This window comes from Podarcis filfolensis (assembly GCF_964270895.1).
Source record: "Podarcis filfolensis genome assembly, chromosome: 1".
Classification (NCBI taxonomy): Eukaryota; Metazoa; Chordata; class Lepidosauria; order Squamata; family Lacertidae; genus Podarcis; species Podarcis filfolensis.
The window spans coordinates 20,510,930-20,528,322 of record NC_139604.1 but is presented as its reverse complement, the minus strand read 5'-3'; the positions used below and the strand labels follow the sequence as shown (position 1 = coordinate 20,528,322).

The window sequence follows — 17,393 nt, the reverse complement described above, 5'->3', positions numbered from 1 at the left end:
GTGATGGAGGACCCATTGCCTGCAGTTGCTCCACTCTCAGCCCCGTCAGAGGAAGCTGAGGTTGCCTCTGGGTCCGGTAACCCTCCAGCCTCTCCTGCGCTGCAGAGGCTCAGGGCAGAGAGATGGAGGGAACTAAGTTCCCGCAGGAGGAGTGCTCGCCTCCAGGCCAGGAGAAGTGAGTCACCAGAGGATCAGGGCCGCCCTATGCCTCGGGGCAGATAAAAACCGGCCAGCCCCAGTCCCAAGTTGCGGGAGCAACATTGTTGGTTGCTAGTTCCTGCCTGAACCCTGTCCTGCTCTCCTGCCTGAGCTCCTGACCCCCCCTGGCTCCCTGCTTGCATGCCTGTTCCTGACTTCACCCGACTCCCTGCCCTGCACCCAGCTTCAGCTACTACTGACTGCCTCCACGTTGCACCTTTGACCACGGACCGGACTTAGACCTCGCCTCTCAGGTAACCCACGGGACCAAAGAGGCCTCCCTACTGTGATCAAACAAAGCATGTCCTCCGACCACACTTTATTTTTTTGGTGCAATACTCCTGAAAGCCCCAATCTAGCCATTTGCCTTTGTAATTTATGAGGTAAAAAAAGGTAAAGGACCCCTGGATGGTTATGTCCAGTCAAAGGCGACTATGGGGTTGAAGAAGCTGTTGCCCTGCAGATGTTACTGGACTCCAGATCCCATCAGCCCAAAGCAGCACGACCAATGGTCCAGGGATATTGTAGTTAGGGCTGCCATATTTCAAAAAGTCAAAGTTGTTGAGTTGTAGTACAGCAACATTTGGAAGGCCTCAGGTTTCCAATTCCTGGTGTATAAGGGGAAATGTGTTGCTCATTGCTCATGAAATGGTGAATAATATCTAACAGGCTCCTATTCCTTCTGTGGAACCGCATTCTGCAGAGCAAATTGCCATAGATATACATTTCCTCTAGGTATTGCGGTTGGAGCGGTCACAAAATGCAATATCCACCAGAAGCACAACATTAGATCGATAAACCTTGTGTGCAACATTGTGCACTGAGATTGCATAAAATCTGATTACATCTAAAGGTCATTTCCTAAAAATAAAACATTAGAAATACTTAAAAGCATTCAGGGTTACACTACTTTGACGACGCCCTTTAAAAAATTGTCAGCAATAAGTTGTAGACAGTGTGCCAGCTTCTAATTCCAGAGGAATGTAGATCCAACCAGCAGAGGAATACCTGCTAGAACTACAAACCTCTGAACGAAAACCATGGAAAACAGAAGACGCAACAGAAATAATAAAATGGCAGCCTAAGACCCCACATCATCTCACTATAGAAACGATGGATTAGCTGCAGATCTGTCTCAGGATAATTGAATCCATACTTATCAGAAATTGTGTCTTGTTGAAGTTACGAAAATCACAGCAACTTCAGAATCATTTTTCATACTCCTCAAATCTATAGAACCTACAGAACCAGGGTTTTGTATTTTTTTAGAGGCTGCCCCAGGACAGGAAAAAAAGCGTATTCAAGTGCCGGGGGTGGCAATGGTACTATCAAACTGCCTCTATTTTTCTTTTTTATAAAAAAAAAAACCAAGCAAACCAAACTTGTGTCTGTCTTCAACCTTACAGTCACCAAAGACACCAGCCCGTTTTGTACAGTAATTCTCCATATCAATCAACATTGTGCCCCTCGGATGTCTGAATAGTTCAGCCGTAGGTGTTACAAACCCTGTGCACATATAAATTCAATCTGCACGCAGAGCAGACACAGGCTGAATCTAGACATGTATTTTAAAAAACGCTGTGAAAATGATTTTTTTAAAAAAACTTTTAAACTATATATGGAATTTCCCATTAGTTCACCATTACCATCTTGTGCCACATTTGCACAATGCACTTAAAACATTATGTTTGCAGCTTTATAGTGGATTCCTCTGTTCACGCTTTTTTGGACCAAGATGAGGTTGTACGAGTGAGGCTGGTGGGCATAATTCCACTTTCCCCTGCTACCAATTCAAACACAGCCCAAAACGTTTTGCTGCCTGAGGCATAGGGCAAGATGCCTTCCACCACCGGTTCCACGTACAGTGGCACCTCGGGATGCGAATGGGATCTGTTCCGGAGCCCCGTTCGCATCCAGAATGGAACGCAAGACGCGACAGCACTTCTGCGCATGCGCAGGTTGCGTTTTGCTGCTACCGCGCATGCGCGTGATGTCATTATGAGCGTCTGCGCATACGCGAGCGGTGAAACCCGGAAGTAACACGCTCCATTACTTCCGGGTTGCCGCGGAGCGCAACTTGAACGCGCTCAACCCGAAGAGCATTCAACTCGAGGTATGACTGTACTGGAGCCAAGAAGGGAAGGCAGTTAAATCCTGAAAATGACATAGCAACGTCCAGGCTAAGGGCAGCAGGCTAGCTTAAAGGATACAGGGTAGGCCACGTGGCACAAACAACTGTGTCTCATCATTGTTTGCTCTCCCCCCATGCCCAACAGCTGCAGCCTAAGGTGGTTGCCTTGCTCTACTGAACAGTAGGGCCGGCCTGCAGACCGATTTTATGTGAAGTGGTGTGGAAAGGGTAAGTATTTCTCTGTTTCCTTAAATCCAGTGTGTTTGGGTGTATTTCTCGCTATGAGAGTGACTGCTTCCCTCCTTTTTCTTTCGCAGTCTGTGGCAATCCTGTTACAACACGGGAGCAACAGCAGCAGGTGAGCTGCTTAACTTTTGTTGAATGCAATCAGTTTTGTTGTGCTGCAACATCATGATCTCCCACCACCCACCTTGCATTTAGAGAGAGGAAAAAGGCATATTGGTGGGAAAGACCCTGATGTTGGGAAAGATTGAGGGCACAAGGAGAAGGGGATGACAGAGGACAAGATAGTTGGACAGTGTTCTCGAAGCTACTATGTTTCCGTAGTACGTTTCTGAGCACAATTCAAAGTGTTGGTGCTGACCTTTAAAGCCCTAAACGGCCTTGGTCCAGTATATCTGAAGGAGAGTCTCCACCTCCATCGTTCAGTCCGGACACTGAGGTCCAGCGCCAAGGGCCTTCTGATGGTTCCCTCACTGCGAGAAGCCAAGTTACAGGGAACCAGGCAGAGGGCCTTCTCAGTAGTGGCACCCACCCTGTGGAACGCCCTCCCATCAGATGTCAAGGAGAACAACAACTACCAGACTTTTAGAAGACAACTGAAGGCAGCCCTGTTTAGGGAAGCTTTTGATGCATTACTGTATTTTAATATTTTGTTGAAAGCCACCCAGAGTGGCTGGGGAAGCCTAGCCAGATGGGTGGCGTATAAATAAATTATTATTATTCTTACTAACATGGGTTTGACCAAACTGTGTGAGGCAGTGAAAGACAGAGTGCTTGGTGTGCTCTGGTCCATGGGGTCACAAAGAGTCGGACGCAACTAAACAACAACAACAAATAGATGAATCAGAGCAGTCTACACAGAGCGTGTCAGTTAAGTGTCTACAGAGCAGCTGCATGCTTCTTGGCTCTGTTTTTAGTGCTTCTGAGGGTCTCTAAACACTTTACTACTTGAAATCACATGATCATCCCATAAAACCCAATATTCCTCACTTTATTAACTCTCTGGGTTTTGTATCTGTACAGGGCTTGCCTAGGGAGAAATCACTAAATCCTAGCAAAGATCTCTGGAGTTGATTACTGTGTAATAAACTGACAAAACAGCACCCCATAAATCAACCCAGTAATTTCGAGTGGCTAGCCTTAGCATCGAAAGTTCCTCTTGAATTTTTACTGCAATATTTCGGGTCTTATATCAAGTTTAATCTCCTTCGCAAATGAACTGTAAAACACTCGCTGACGTGCAATGCTTGAAAGGAAGAAGAAGAAGAAGAAGAAGAAGAAGAAGAAGAAGAAGAAGAAGAAAAATAAGAGGGAAATATAAGTTATATTTTACTGACACAGCACTCCAACTGCTCCTCAAACCACAGCTACTGTGTAAAGTAGAAGTAGTTGTATTTAAATTGTAATTAGCACACACTATGTGCAATCTGCTAATGATCAAACAAATGGTCAAATGGTCAACAGTACTGTACATTTGAGTCATTCATTTCAAATATCCACAGGAACAGGAATTGCATCATTAAACACACACAAACATCCCCTAGTACATTTCAAAACCAGCTGAAGTGCCTAGTACTGTTTAGACAAATATCTAAAATACATGACTGAAATTTGGCTTTATTTCGTATAGTTCTAAACCATTCCTCGTTGACACCAATCTCATGGCATGGTACAATACTATAAAATTCCAAATTTAAATATATACAAATATAAGCAAAAAGTCCATTTCATCATCAGCACCACTGCAACACCGTAGCCATTAGACACCACCATAAAACATCAGAATTTTTTGAAATGTGGAGTAGACTTCATCCTTCCAGTCACAAAGCTTATTAAACTGTACTGTCTAATCTGCTTCCTGAGCTGCAAACAGAATTCTCATTAGTGTATATTAAAAAATGTAGGTATAATGCTGGCATTCTCTTTAAAAGCTATGTATGTAAGGATATAGACTTCAGGCGAATGGTATATTTGAGTCAAGGCCGTTAATCGTATTTTGGTTTTAAGAAATCTTCCTGATCCTTTCAAAAAGCATTCGAATCTGATGTTATGTAACCGTTCCAGCACAGTGCAATTTGTATTTTATTTTTTTTAAAAGCCACACATTTCTACTACGGGTTGTTGTTGCTTTTAGGCTGGCTCAGGAAATTTAATTTTCAGATTTACGGCTTAGCAAGAGACACACACATAACAATCAAAATAAAATGAGATATGGCAGCACTTATCAAATCACTCAGTTCATTGCTACTATACCTAGCCAAAAGGAAGAGCCAAACCACCGCCGAAGTCCTGTCGTGATCTCTTTCCAAATAACCAAGGAAGAAAACTTGCTCTATCACTCCCTGGAAAACACTCTGGTAATACCTTGTACACAGACTCTTATCCACGGATTCCAATTGCGCCAAACTATTATTTTTTTATTCCACGTAAGAGAAAACGTGTTTGTTTTTTTTCTGCTGTCACCTTGGGGAAGTTCCAAGCCATGCATGGCGATAGGGACACTACGGAAAGTAAGCCCTAAAAATAAGTAAATCTCTTAGTGGATTCACTCCCTTCCTGTCTGAGTGATTGAACTGAAGGAAAATGAATGGGCACAGAGTGAGCAGAGCGACTGCAACATCCTGCAATGTGTACAAATAAACTCATTTTCTGCCATCCTTTCTTCCCAAAAGCAAGCGGTCAAAAGCTCCTCTTTTATGTATATTGTGGTTGAGAGCTTTTAGACTGGTCGCTTGACTGCTTGTAATTTCTGGTTCTTTTTTGTTTTAGTACTTCGGGTTTTTTGATATTTTTTCCATGGCTTTTATACTGGTTATACATTTTATAGTCTATCATGAAACTCTGGACTCAAGGATGGAATCTAAATCTAAATGATGATAATAATAATAATAATACTGTGTTCGGATTTGTATTCCTTTGAAGCCAATTTCAAAGCCTGCAGAGAGCAGCCTGTCGTTCTAAACTTGGTGCAATTTAAAAATTAAAAGCCTAAGGATGCGTGAGCTCACCAGTTTTAGAGCTTCCTGGTTTGCAGATAAGGGACCGGGCATCTTAAAACCAAATGTTTCGCTTTTTAACAAGCTGCTTCAACAGCTGCCTTTGTAAAACTAGATGTCTCTGAGGAAGAACATGATCCATGGCTAAGCAGATGTTCATCGGCTGGGTGTTATTCAAACAGAAGTAGACAATGCAGGAGGAGACGGCTATTTTTGCTAATAATTGCCGCCAGAAGGATAATATTGGTTGTTTTGATATTATGTTGAAAATTAATAGCAGGGAAACTATTAAGATGAAACTATGGTTTGCTATTTCAAATGCCATGGCAAACCATGGTTTGCCAAAAAGGACAACTGCCCTATGCAACGACTCAGGAGGGGAAGGGGGCGCAGATGAAGACACCACCAGGTCTGCTCCTGTCATATTTTATCAGTGACTTGAGCCACTTTCAAAAGCCAAATCCAAATATTGAATTAAATAAATAAGCCAGAAGTGACCAAGAGCATGGAAGCTCAAAGTTTATTCCACTTCTCATAGTGGACCACTATCCTCTACAATTGGTTAAGTTCCTCAAGCAGACATTGAGGGTTGTATTCAACTTAGCATTATGGTGAATGTTCTGCCTGTTCTTCTTGTGCAATGGAACATTCACCCCCCTTCTCAACCTCCTCCCAACGCCCTCTAAATTTGTTCTGGGGGTTCTTCAAGCCTTTGGAGCAGCTTTGGAGATGGTGCAGAATACATGCAGGGGTGGGGGAAAGAAATCCCGTTGACCTAGTGCACATATTTAGTTGAATACCACCTGCAATATTTGCAATTTCTACCCAGAGCATGGCAATACGGCATTTATAAAGGCAAAAGTATAATTTGAGCTAAATAAAATGCAAAGAAACCAGTAGAGAGTGTTTGTTCAGATGCTGTCACATAGTCATACTGCATGGTGACCTTTGAAGAACAAGACGCAAGAATCAGGTGCTGTCCAAACATGCCTAGAGCCAAAAGGCCAACTCTCTTTCCACAAACTGACATCAAATGTTGGCCAGGGAATTAGTGTCAAACTCTGATTTCTTGCACCTAGGGCTAAGATGCTATCAGGTACATGGCCTCATGCACATTAAGTAACCTTTCCCAAAACTGAGCAACAATGGATTGATAATAGATTTTTGGTTCTGTATCGTATAGCCTGACAGGTAAAAAGTAGACTGTTATCGCTTCTATGGAATCCCATGTAAAGCAAGAGTCCCTTCTCAATGATGTAAGGCCTACAGGCTATGCAGCTCTTAGTGAGACACAAATATGCCTTTCCCAGTACTTTTTAGGTCACATTTTAAAACCTTGAAAGTGTTTTCTCTGAAATGCCTGCCAGATTAGTACGTCAACACATGAATGATGCTTATTGAGCATGAAGACGTGACTAATTAAAAGCAGCAAGAGCTTCAACTGTTTCTCACCCATGTACTCTCAATTTCATTAATTTCATCTTACTGCCAATTCTAAACTTCAATAAAGGTCTGACATCAGGATTCTCCCCACAACATAGTTAGCGGCATCCATACTTCTGGGGCAGCGCAACAGAAGAAAAGCAAAGTTTGCCAAATAAAAAGTCATGTTTCAGATAAAAGGCCATTTTAACACTACCGGTGTTTAATACAAAGCCATTTTCATTTCAGCAAATTAAGCATGGAAAGCTAGCTAATTAAAACAAAAAACTATGTCATGGAATGTTCATAGGAAAACCAGCTAGCAAACTAGGGTGAGTGGGTGGGGAGATAAAATAGCTACACCTCTGCAAAATTTCTTAAAACCACATAATTTCATCTTGTTTGGTTACCTAACGTTACATATGCTTCCACTGCTCTCTATTAACAGCATTTTTGCATTTTAAATCTTGCTTATTGTAAAAAGCAACAAACAAATTCAAAATCTTCCTCCTCGTTATCATAAACTAAAGGAAAACTAGAATCAGTGGTTTTAAAATACCGTAAATATTTGATTCTTGGATGGCAGCAAGAATATGGTCCAGTTTGCAGGCAACACTAAAAGCCAACCCATGGTTAAGCAAGGATGAGCAAGCATACAGGTACCCAGAGCAAAATCCATGGCTGCTTTGTTCCTCTCCTGGTCCTGCTACCCCTGTGCTACCCAGAGCTAAGCCATTGTTCAGTTTATTGTTACATCGGAAACCCAGGCCCATGGTTTGTTTCTCTCCCAATAAACCACAAGCGGTAATCAAAGTTTATTCTTGGCTTACGGTTCAAGGCTTGTTGGCGGGGGGAGGGGAGCCAAACCGCAAGCCATGGTTTGGATGTAATGCTAAGCCAAACCATGGCTTAGCTCTGGGTAGCAAGTCAGGACCAAGGAACGAGCAGAGAGGCTGTGATTTCTGCCCCGGCTGTTCACTCTTGCTAAGCCATGTTTTGGCTTAGAGGTGAGTGCAATTGAGGCCTGCGTGGAGCAGGTGCTGATAAAACTACAAAAATTCAGTAATTTTTTAGGGCTCGAGAGAAAATGGGAGATTGCTTTAATGACTGAACCGATTTATTTTATGTGATGTTACAACAGTACACAAACAGACAACTATATGAAGAAATGGCCATTGGTGGTTTTTTTTTAAGAAAGGGCAACCATATATATATTTTTCCACATTATGAACTAGTATGTTATGACCTGTTAAGTTTCATAACATTGGTACAAATATGTCACCTTCCTCTTTCAGCAATTACCTGTATGTATGTTATATATTCTTGTTTTATGTAACAAACACATACTTTCAGAGCCGGCCTAACTAATTTGACAGTGGTACCTTGGTTTACGAACTTAAATCTGTTCCGGAAGTCTGTTCTTAAACCAAAACGTCCTTAAACCAAGGCGTGCTTTCCCATAGCAGCGGGGGGTCTCAATTTACAAATGGAACACACTCAACAGGAAGCGAAACATGTTCTTATTCCAAGGCAAAGTTCACAAACCAAAACATCTACTTCCGGGTTTGCAGTGTTCTTAATCCAAGTTGTTCATAAACTAAGCTGTTCTTAAACCAAGGTACCACTGTATTAGTCAAGGTTCCCTGTGCATTCCACATATATCTAATAACACAGCTAGGCTCCTTAAGCGCCATGTCTTCTCCCCTACGTTATAATTCATTGAGTAGTCTTTTGAGCTTACCTCCCAAAGTGCCTTGAAATCCTTCTGTTCAATCCGCAGCAGCTCGCTGTTCTCCCTTGTAACAATAGTGGCATGGCGAGGGGTGTTATCCAAAATTGACTCTCCGAAAGCTGTTCCTATTCCCAGTGTGCATATTGTCACAGCATCCTGTGAAGTTCAAGAGACATGAACTTATAAGCCTTTGGGTTCTGGAGGGTTTAACGCCACAGTCCTGTTAAAAGATTTGCAGCAGCCTTCGCTTGTAAACAGATATTCCAAGTCAGGCATAGGCAAACTCGGCCCTTCAGATGTTTTTGGGACTACAACTCCCATTATCCCTAGCTAACAGGACCAGTGGTCAGGGATGATGGGAATTGTAGTCTCAAAAGATCTGGAGGGCCGAGTTTGCCTATGCCTGTCTAAGTCATGCACAGAAGAGCGGGGTTTTAGCAAAACCATGTCTTAATTTGAACCAAAGCTCAGCATCAGAATGAACCTGTATTTTGTCTGCCCAATGCAAATCACAGAGATTTTTGCCTATAAGAGAATAGCTTTCTATCACCACCGCCCAGTGCTCAAATTAGAAGGGAGGACCGGGGGGGGGGGTGTCTCATCCTGCTACCTTTTGTGACATCCACCATAAGTGGCCAGTGGGGATAAAAATCAATGATTTAAATATTTTAAAAATCAGATTTTTTAAAATTTAAATCAGATTTTTTTTAATTTAAATTGGATTTTTAAAATAAAATGCTTTTGGAGGAAAAATCTTTCTACTTTTCTATTTAAGTTACATTATAGTCCAAAGGCTATTCATCAGGAAATAAGGATTTGTTTTAAGTTTTTCATATGTGCTAAAACTCAGTATAAGGTTTTTTTTAAAAAAAAACATTTAATCACATCAGTTGACAAACATGGATACATATGCTATAATGTTATTGTTTTAGTTTAATAAATTGTTTAAACTGTTATTAAGGAAATGATTATTTTTCTCCTTCCAATAAGGTACAGCAGAAAAGTTGTCCAAATATAAACAGTTAGCTTATTGAACCTCACATTAATTTCATAATTATCTGTCTATGTATTTCTAATAGCATAACCAAATCAGTAATTTTTGATAGAACTGTAAAAACTACTCTGAAAATTTATTATTCCAAAAATGAAACCTTCATCTGGTTGTAAACATTAAGATTATACCAGCAAAGACAAGTCTTTCTGTAAAATAAATAACTAAATTAATTAATTAAATCAAGTCTTACCGACTAGCGATTTAAATTGTGAAATCAAATCCACCCTGATAGTGGCCCTTAGAAAGCTGAACACAATATGGCTAGCTCTTGGAAAGAGCTAAGAGGACCACAATATGGATAAACCTAGGGGGAAATCTCAAGAAGTGAAACTTAGGGATTTCACCCCACCTTTTCCTATCATAATTTAAGTTCTGCCATTGTCAGCCCTCAAATACTTTCGGATTAGGCAGGCAGTGGGTGTTTCAGATCAGAGCGAACAGCTTATATGCATGTCCAAACCCTAGCTAGGTTTGCCGGCCACCCTTGTTGCTGTGCTATGAACAGCACCTGACATACAGAAATTAAGAATGAAAAGCACCTGGAAAACCCTTCCCTGCTTAAATTCCTATATACCATAATGATGTTACAAGCTATAGCAGCAGAGCTAAGAGAAGGGGCAGCTGCTGCCAACCTTAAGCCAGCACCTATATATAGCTTTTAACAATAGTCTTGATCTTTGCGGTCGAGAGCAGTTATAAAGCAACATACTCAGATAAGGTTTATTAAAAGAAATAACATTTACTGTCTATCCCTGATACTATTCATCATAAGGGCTGACAACCAATTCTCTGCTTTTGTCTGAAGAGGGGAATTCACAGTTCAAAAACAAAGATAAATTAGATGTACAGGTTTCACTCAAGGTAGCCGAATTCAACATATCATCCATTTCAACTGAGGTAGGGATGTTCCTGCTCTCGACAACATCTAAGCTTTTTTTTATTCCGCCTTCCTTCTTCCTGGAAAAAAGATGTAAGAATCTCAAATTCTCTCTTCTCTAAGAAAACCTCTTTTTTTAAAAAAAGGAAACAGTAAACAACACAGGAAAGTCCGTAATTTCTTGTTATTTTACTATCCATGAACCTGGTGACATAAATCAAAGGTTCAATTTAGATAGTAACAGATCAGGATGGAGAAGTGGAGAGGGGGGAACTGGGTTCATATATCAAAGAAAAAGAATCTGAGGTTTTAGGAAAGTAGGGGCTTAAAACAAAATCTGCTTCGGTCAGGAAGCAAGCCCATTCGACACCCTAGACTTCAGAGTCCTAATTTCTTTCTGTTCCCTGTTTCTACATCTACCATCCTTGGGAAAATGGGGCACCCGGGGCCTATTATAGGCTGGTTAACATGGATCCCAAAGAACCCCCGCTGTTCCCATGGATTGACTTTGAGAATGTTATCAAATGCCTTGCTCTACGTTTCCCCCTCCCCAACTGCCTGCAACCCCAGAAGCTGCAGGGGATCCCCACTCCTGGGTGCCACAGGATGGCTGGGTCAGCCACAGAACCGTCTAAAAAGAAGGCAAGCGTTTCTTAAACACACACACACACACACACACATTGAAAGGTGCGTTTGTTTTGCAACCCACAGATTTGCTATTCTGGCAAAGCGTGAAGTTCACATCACGAATCTCAAACCTGCATTACATAGCACACCTGAATGCCTCAAATCCTACAGACACCTTTTGGTTTTAAAAGGTCGGTGTTGTGGTTTCAAGAGGAGACCAGATAGCCTTGAGCTCAAATAAATAAATAAAAACCACATCACCCAGTTCTGTAATGTTCATTTTGAAACACCTTGCAAAATTATTCATAGCAGCAGGTAAGTGCAGTTACCGTATTTTTTTGCTCTATATAAGACACACCAGACCACAAGACGCACCTAGTTTTTGGAGGAGGAAAACAAGAAAAAAAATATTCTGAATCTCAGAAGCCAGAACAGCAAGAGGGATCGCTGCGCAGTGAAAGCAGCAATCCCTCTTGCTGTTCTGGCTTCTGGGATAGCTGCGCAGCCTGCATTCGCTCCATAAGACGGACACACATTTCCCCTTACTTTTTAGACGGGAAAAAGTGAGTCTTATAGCGCAAAAAATACGGTATTTTATGCTTATAAAGTCAGGTAGTTTTCTATTTGTTTCGTTGTCAGTGATCTTGCACGAGCTATCAGGTTCTGGCAAGCACCCTGGATATGATCCTTACTGCAAACTCTAATATTAAAGTTGTAGGCTAACTTGTACAGTTTGTAGAATAGCATACAGTCGTACCTTGTTTGTCGAACACCTTGATACTCATACGTTTCGGCTCCCAAACAATCAAAACCCAGAAGTGAGTGTTCCGGTTTTTGAACTTTTTTTGGAAGCCAAACGTCCGATGCGGCTTCTGCAGGGCCGGATTTAGGTTTGATGAGGCCCTAAGCTACTGAAGATAATGGGGCCCTTTCTATGTCCAGCTGTCCTTTGTCAACAACAAATTGTCACTGTTTTTTGTGTTGAATATATGCTATTTATGAGCCTAATAGGTATCTAAAGTCATTTGCAAAGTATGTATTTTATCAAAGTAATTATTGAACTGAAATACAATTAAGAAGTATATTAATAGTGAAATACAATTAAGAAGAAGTATTTGGGGGGCGGGCAAGAGAGCGGAGCCTAAGATACAGTAGCTTGGTTAGCTTATACATATATCCAGCACTGGGCTTCTGCTATAGTTTCTGGCGCGCCTGCGCAATGGGAAGCCAATTGGTAGCTGCGCCTTGGTTTCTGAACATTTCGGAAGTTGAACGGACTTCCGGAACACATTCTGTTCGAAAACCAAGGTACGACTGTATTAGGTTTGTGCCTCAGAGGATGATTGCAATGCTTTCATTGCATGTCACTTCAAACAGCATGGGATGCAAGATTAAACCCCATGGAACCTCACAGCGAAGGGTCCCCAGCAACACTTTCTGGAGTCAACTATCCAAACAGGATTGGGAGCACTGGAAAGCAATACTGCCCAGCCCCAACTTGGAGAGCCAATCCAAGCCATAATAAGAAGCCGCTTGAAACCTGCTTGGAAAGCGATGTACTGTAGAAATATTTAAAACTAGCAAATAAGGGAGCTCTGTATGTGAAATTTAAGAAACTGAGGAAAATTATACCCACCCACCCAATAAATGTGCCTTGCATGTGATGCTAAGCTTCTTACTTTCTAATTTATGGGTTTTGTCCAGCCAGAACTCAATGTATGACTAACAATGACAACCATCCTACATAATTTATTTATACCTTTTCCTACAGCAACCTGAGGGTTAAACCACGACGGGGTGAGCTCCCGTTGCTCAGTCCCTGCTGCTGCCAACCCAGCAGTTCGAAAGCACGTCAAAGTGCAAGTAGATAAATAGGTACCGCTCCGGCGGGAAGTTAAACGGTGTTTCCGTGTGCTGCTCTGGTTTGCCAGAATACAATTAAGAAGTAGTATATTAATAGTGAAATACAATTAAGAAGAAGTATATTGGGGGGGGGCAAGAGAGCGGGCCCCTAAGCTATACTGTAGCTTGTTTAGCTTATACGTATATCCAGCACTGGGCTTCTGCTATTGTTTCTGGCGTGCCTGCGCAATCGGAAGCCAATCCTGCCCACCTAGCAGTTCAGAAGCACGTCAAAGTGCAAGCAGATAAATAGGTACCGCTCCGGCGGGAAGGTAAACGGCGTTTCCGTGCGCTGCTCTGGTTCGCCAGAAGCGGCTTAGTCATGCTGGCCACATGACCAGGAAGAGCCAGTGTGGTGTAGTGGTTAAGAGCGGTAGTCTCGTAATCTGGTGAACTGGGTTCGCTTCCCCGCTCCTCCACATGCAGCTGCTGGGTGACCTTGGGCTAATCACACTTCTCTGAAGTCTCTCAGCCCCACTCACCTCACAGAGTGTTTGTTGTGGGGGAGGAAGGGAAAGGAGAATGTTAGCCGCTTTGAGACTCCTTCGGGTAGTGATAAAGCGGGATAACAAATCCAAACTCTTCTTCTACGCCGGCTCCCTCAGCCAATAAAGCGAGATGAGCACCGCAACCCCAGAGTTGGCCACGATTGGACCTAATGGTCAGGGGTCCCTTTACCTTTACAGCAACCTACAAAAACTTCTTATGGGAAATATTTTTTTTTTAAAGCTGTGATCCATCCTATACATACTTTCCAGGGAGTAAATTCAACTGAACTCAGTGAGGCTTACTTCTGAGTAGGCTTGTGCTGTTAAAGGCCATTTCTTTTACTGTACCACCAGGCAAATTTATTTCACACGGTGTATTCAACAAACTATACCATAATCTTGAATGTCCAGCCTGTCCTAACTCATTTATTGTCTTCTCTGGGCCACAAAGGTTACAAATTGCTTGAAGTGGAAATGGGAGGTGGAGAAAAACTTCAAAAGCTGATATTCTATATCTTAGGGGGAAATACTTGAATGTTAGACCCCTTTGATCCCAATAAGCTATTGTCTGTTAACCAGCACATAAAGCCTATACGGTATCTTTACACAGAAAAGGTCTTAAAAGGCGCAACAATCATTCTTTTTTCTTTGGGGGGGGGGAGTGGAGTAGAACGATTTGCCTCTTGGAAACCCTTTCAGGTTTTTCTCCATCCTGAAAAAATGCTTAGCATTTATCCTTTACTTCTGGGCTGGGGAGCCTGTGGTCCTCCTTATGTAACTCCCATCAACTCCAACCAGCATGAACAATTATCAAGAGTAACGTGAGCGGCACTCTGGTAACATCTGGAAGGCCCACAGGTTCCTCCTCTCTGCTTCTAAAATGCCTATAACAAGATGCCGGGTGATTGACAGGTAGAATCGCAGGCATTCTACCTGCTGTCTATATGCTTCTGCTACCTCTTCGCCCCCTGCCAGTTCCCAAACTTGCAGTGGTTTGAGAACAGTCCAGTTTAAGAACGATTTGGTTTATAAGCTCCGCAAAACCGGAAATAGTGTCTTGGTTTGAGAACTTTACCTCAGTCTAAGAACGGAATCCAAACAGTGGAAGGGCACCGGCAGCAGGAGGCCTCCTTAGGGAAAGCGCGCCTCAGTTTTAAGAACGGTTTTGGTTTAAGAATGGACTTCTGGAACGGATTAAGTTCGTAAACCAAGGTACCACTGTATTTTGCTTCTTCTGCCAAGTGTAACAAAGGAGCTAGAAGCGGGGGAAATGAAGTACAGTGGTACCTCAGGTTACATACGCTTCAGGTTACATATACTTCAGGTTAAAGACTCCGCTAACATAGAAATAGTGCTTCAGGTTAAGAACTTTGCTTCAGGATGAGAACAGAAATCGGGCTCCGGCGGCGCGGCAGCAGCAGGAGGCCCCATTAGCTAAAGGGGTGCTTCAGGTTAAGAACAGTTTCAGGTTAAGTACGGACCTCCAGAATGAATTAAGTACTTAACCTGAGGTACCACTGTACAGGTGACGACCATTTTGGGTGGGGGTTCCATGTCCTGCCCCCATGTGCAGGTCAGCCCCTTCCCACCCCAGCACCCCGTCTGCTCTCTTCCAGGTCCAAAAGGACACACGCATCTATTGAACATGCCTAAAATGGTCTGCCGCCTCTATCCCACACTGCACATGGCAGAATGCCAACCATCTCCCTGCTTATGCCAACAGTGGCAAAATCAGATGGGCGGTTGTGGCTTCCTGTTTCCTCTGCTGCTTCTGCAACAATGGGTGGAGAGCTGGCATATGTGCAAGTGACTAAAATGTGTTGGGGAGGGGGATTAATGGGCTGTACTTGTTTTTGTTTTTATTGTGCATTTTGTGGTTTTATATTGAGATTTTAATGTCGTGAACCGCGCCAAGACCTGCGGGTATAGGGTGGTATACAAGTTTAATAATAATAATAATAATAATAATAATAATAATAATAATAAAATTAAGATGACAAGAAGCAGCAGCAGCAGCTACTGTCACCCCTAATGTGGCCAAACCAGTACCCATGAACTGCCATTGCTATCCTACTTGGACAGCCATAGTATGCCCACAGAGATTTAGGTAGGCTAGATTATATTGCCTTGTAAACTTTGTAGGTTTGGGCCCATAAACAAGCACGACTTCCCATAGAAATAAAAATGCTATAACTGCATGGGTGCTTAAGTCCGCCTATTTTCATGCGACTAAAAAAAGAAAAGAAAAAAATCTTAATGCATTCTCGTACTGCCCTCTTGTGGCATGCCATCATTCTACAGATATTCATACAATCCAGTATTACACTTGCCTGTGAAATTCTGAGTTTATTATTTCCCTAAACCAACTGCTGGTACAGCGGTAGCTCGGCTTTCGAACGCCTCCATAGTCGAACGTTTCAGAACGCAAACGGCAAAAACCTGGAAGTAAATGCCTCGGTTTTCAAACGCTCCTCGGAAGTTGAACGGGAAACGTGGCTTCTGTTTTGAGTTTTTCCGTATGGAGGCTTCCATTTTGAGGCTTCTGCTTTCGGTTTTCGAACGTTTCGGAACTTGAATGGACTTCCAGAATGGATTACGTTCAAAAGCCGAGATACCACTGTATATTTCATGTCTAAACTGGGGGGGGGGGGGTGATTTCTAGTACACTTATATCCAGGTTGGGGTTTTTTTATTTTTAAGCAGGAACTGAGTTCCCTTACTTTAAACAATTACCGTATTTTTTGCTCTATAAGACTCACTTTTTCCCTCCTAAAAAGTAAGGGGAAATTTGTGTGTGTCTTATGGAGCGAATGCAGCTGCGCAGCTATCCCAGAAGCCAGAACAGCTAGAGGGATTGCTGTTTTCACTGCACAGTGATCCCTCTTGCTGTTCTGGCTTCTGAGATTCAGAATATTTTTTTCTTGTTTTCCTCCTCCAAATACTAGGTGCGTCTTAGGGTCTGGTGTGTCTTATAGAGCGAAAAATACGGTAGTTGTTTTGTCGAGGGAGGGCAGGCTGGAATGGCTATACACCCAACACCCAAGCCAAAAATCCACCTATATCTGTAATCAATAACATAAAGGTAAAGGGACCCCTGACAGTTAAGCCCAGTCGCGAACGACTCTGGGGTTGTGGCGCTCATCTCGCTTTACAGGCCGAGGGAGCCGGCGTTTGCCCGCTTCTGCAGACAGTTTTTCCGAGTCATGTGGCCAGCATGACTAAGCCGCTTCTGGCGAAGCCAGAGCAGCGCACAGAAACATCCTTTACCTTCCCGCCGGAGCGGTACCTATTTATCTGCTTGCACTGCATGCTTTCGAACTGCTAGGTAGGCAGGAGCTGGGACTGAACAATGGGAGCTCACGCCGTAGCGGGGCCTCGAACAGCCAACCTTCCGATCGGCAAGTCCAAGCAGCACAGTAGTTTAAACCACAGCACTACCAGTGTCCCCGTAAAGTTGTGGCCATTTCTAACCCAGATCGTGGTCTGCTTGAGTTTATGAATCACATCTTACATTTAGCCACTGCACGGGGAGGGAGGTGGTGCTGCCACTAGGCCTGCAATAAACAAACTTTGAGGCGAGTTCAGAAGCATCCAACCATCACTGAGACCAGTACAGGAAGAGCATGAAAATCCAAGAGGATTCCAACACTATACCAACATCTGCTGAGTTCCTCCCTTGCTGCTTCAACTTCTGTCCCCATAAAAATCAGCCATATAACATTA

At 42.8% G+C, this 17,393-nt stretch overlaps 1 protein-coding gene across 4 annotated transcripts in view; it reads right to left on the bottom strand.

Moving 5' to 3' along the window:
- The window catches only part of RAPGEF4 (Rap guanine nucleotide exchange factor 4), a 166,394-nt gene that overhangs the window by 130,358 nt on the left and 18,643 nt on the right, over positions 1-17,393 (bottom strand). For all 4 annotated transcript variants that reach the window (XM_083627708.1, XM_083627710.1, XM_083627709.1 and 1 more), the window contains one exon: positions 8,732-8,878. In XM_083627708.1, coding sequence (XP_083483834.1) covers positions 8,732-8,878 — 147 coding nt within the window. The remainder of the gene's footprint in view (positions 1-8,731; positions 8,879-17,393) is intronic.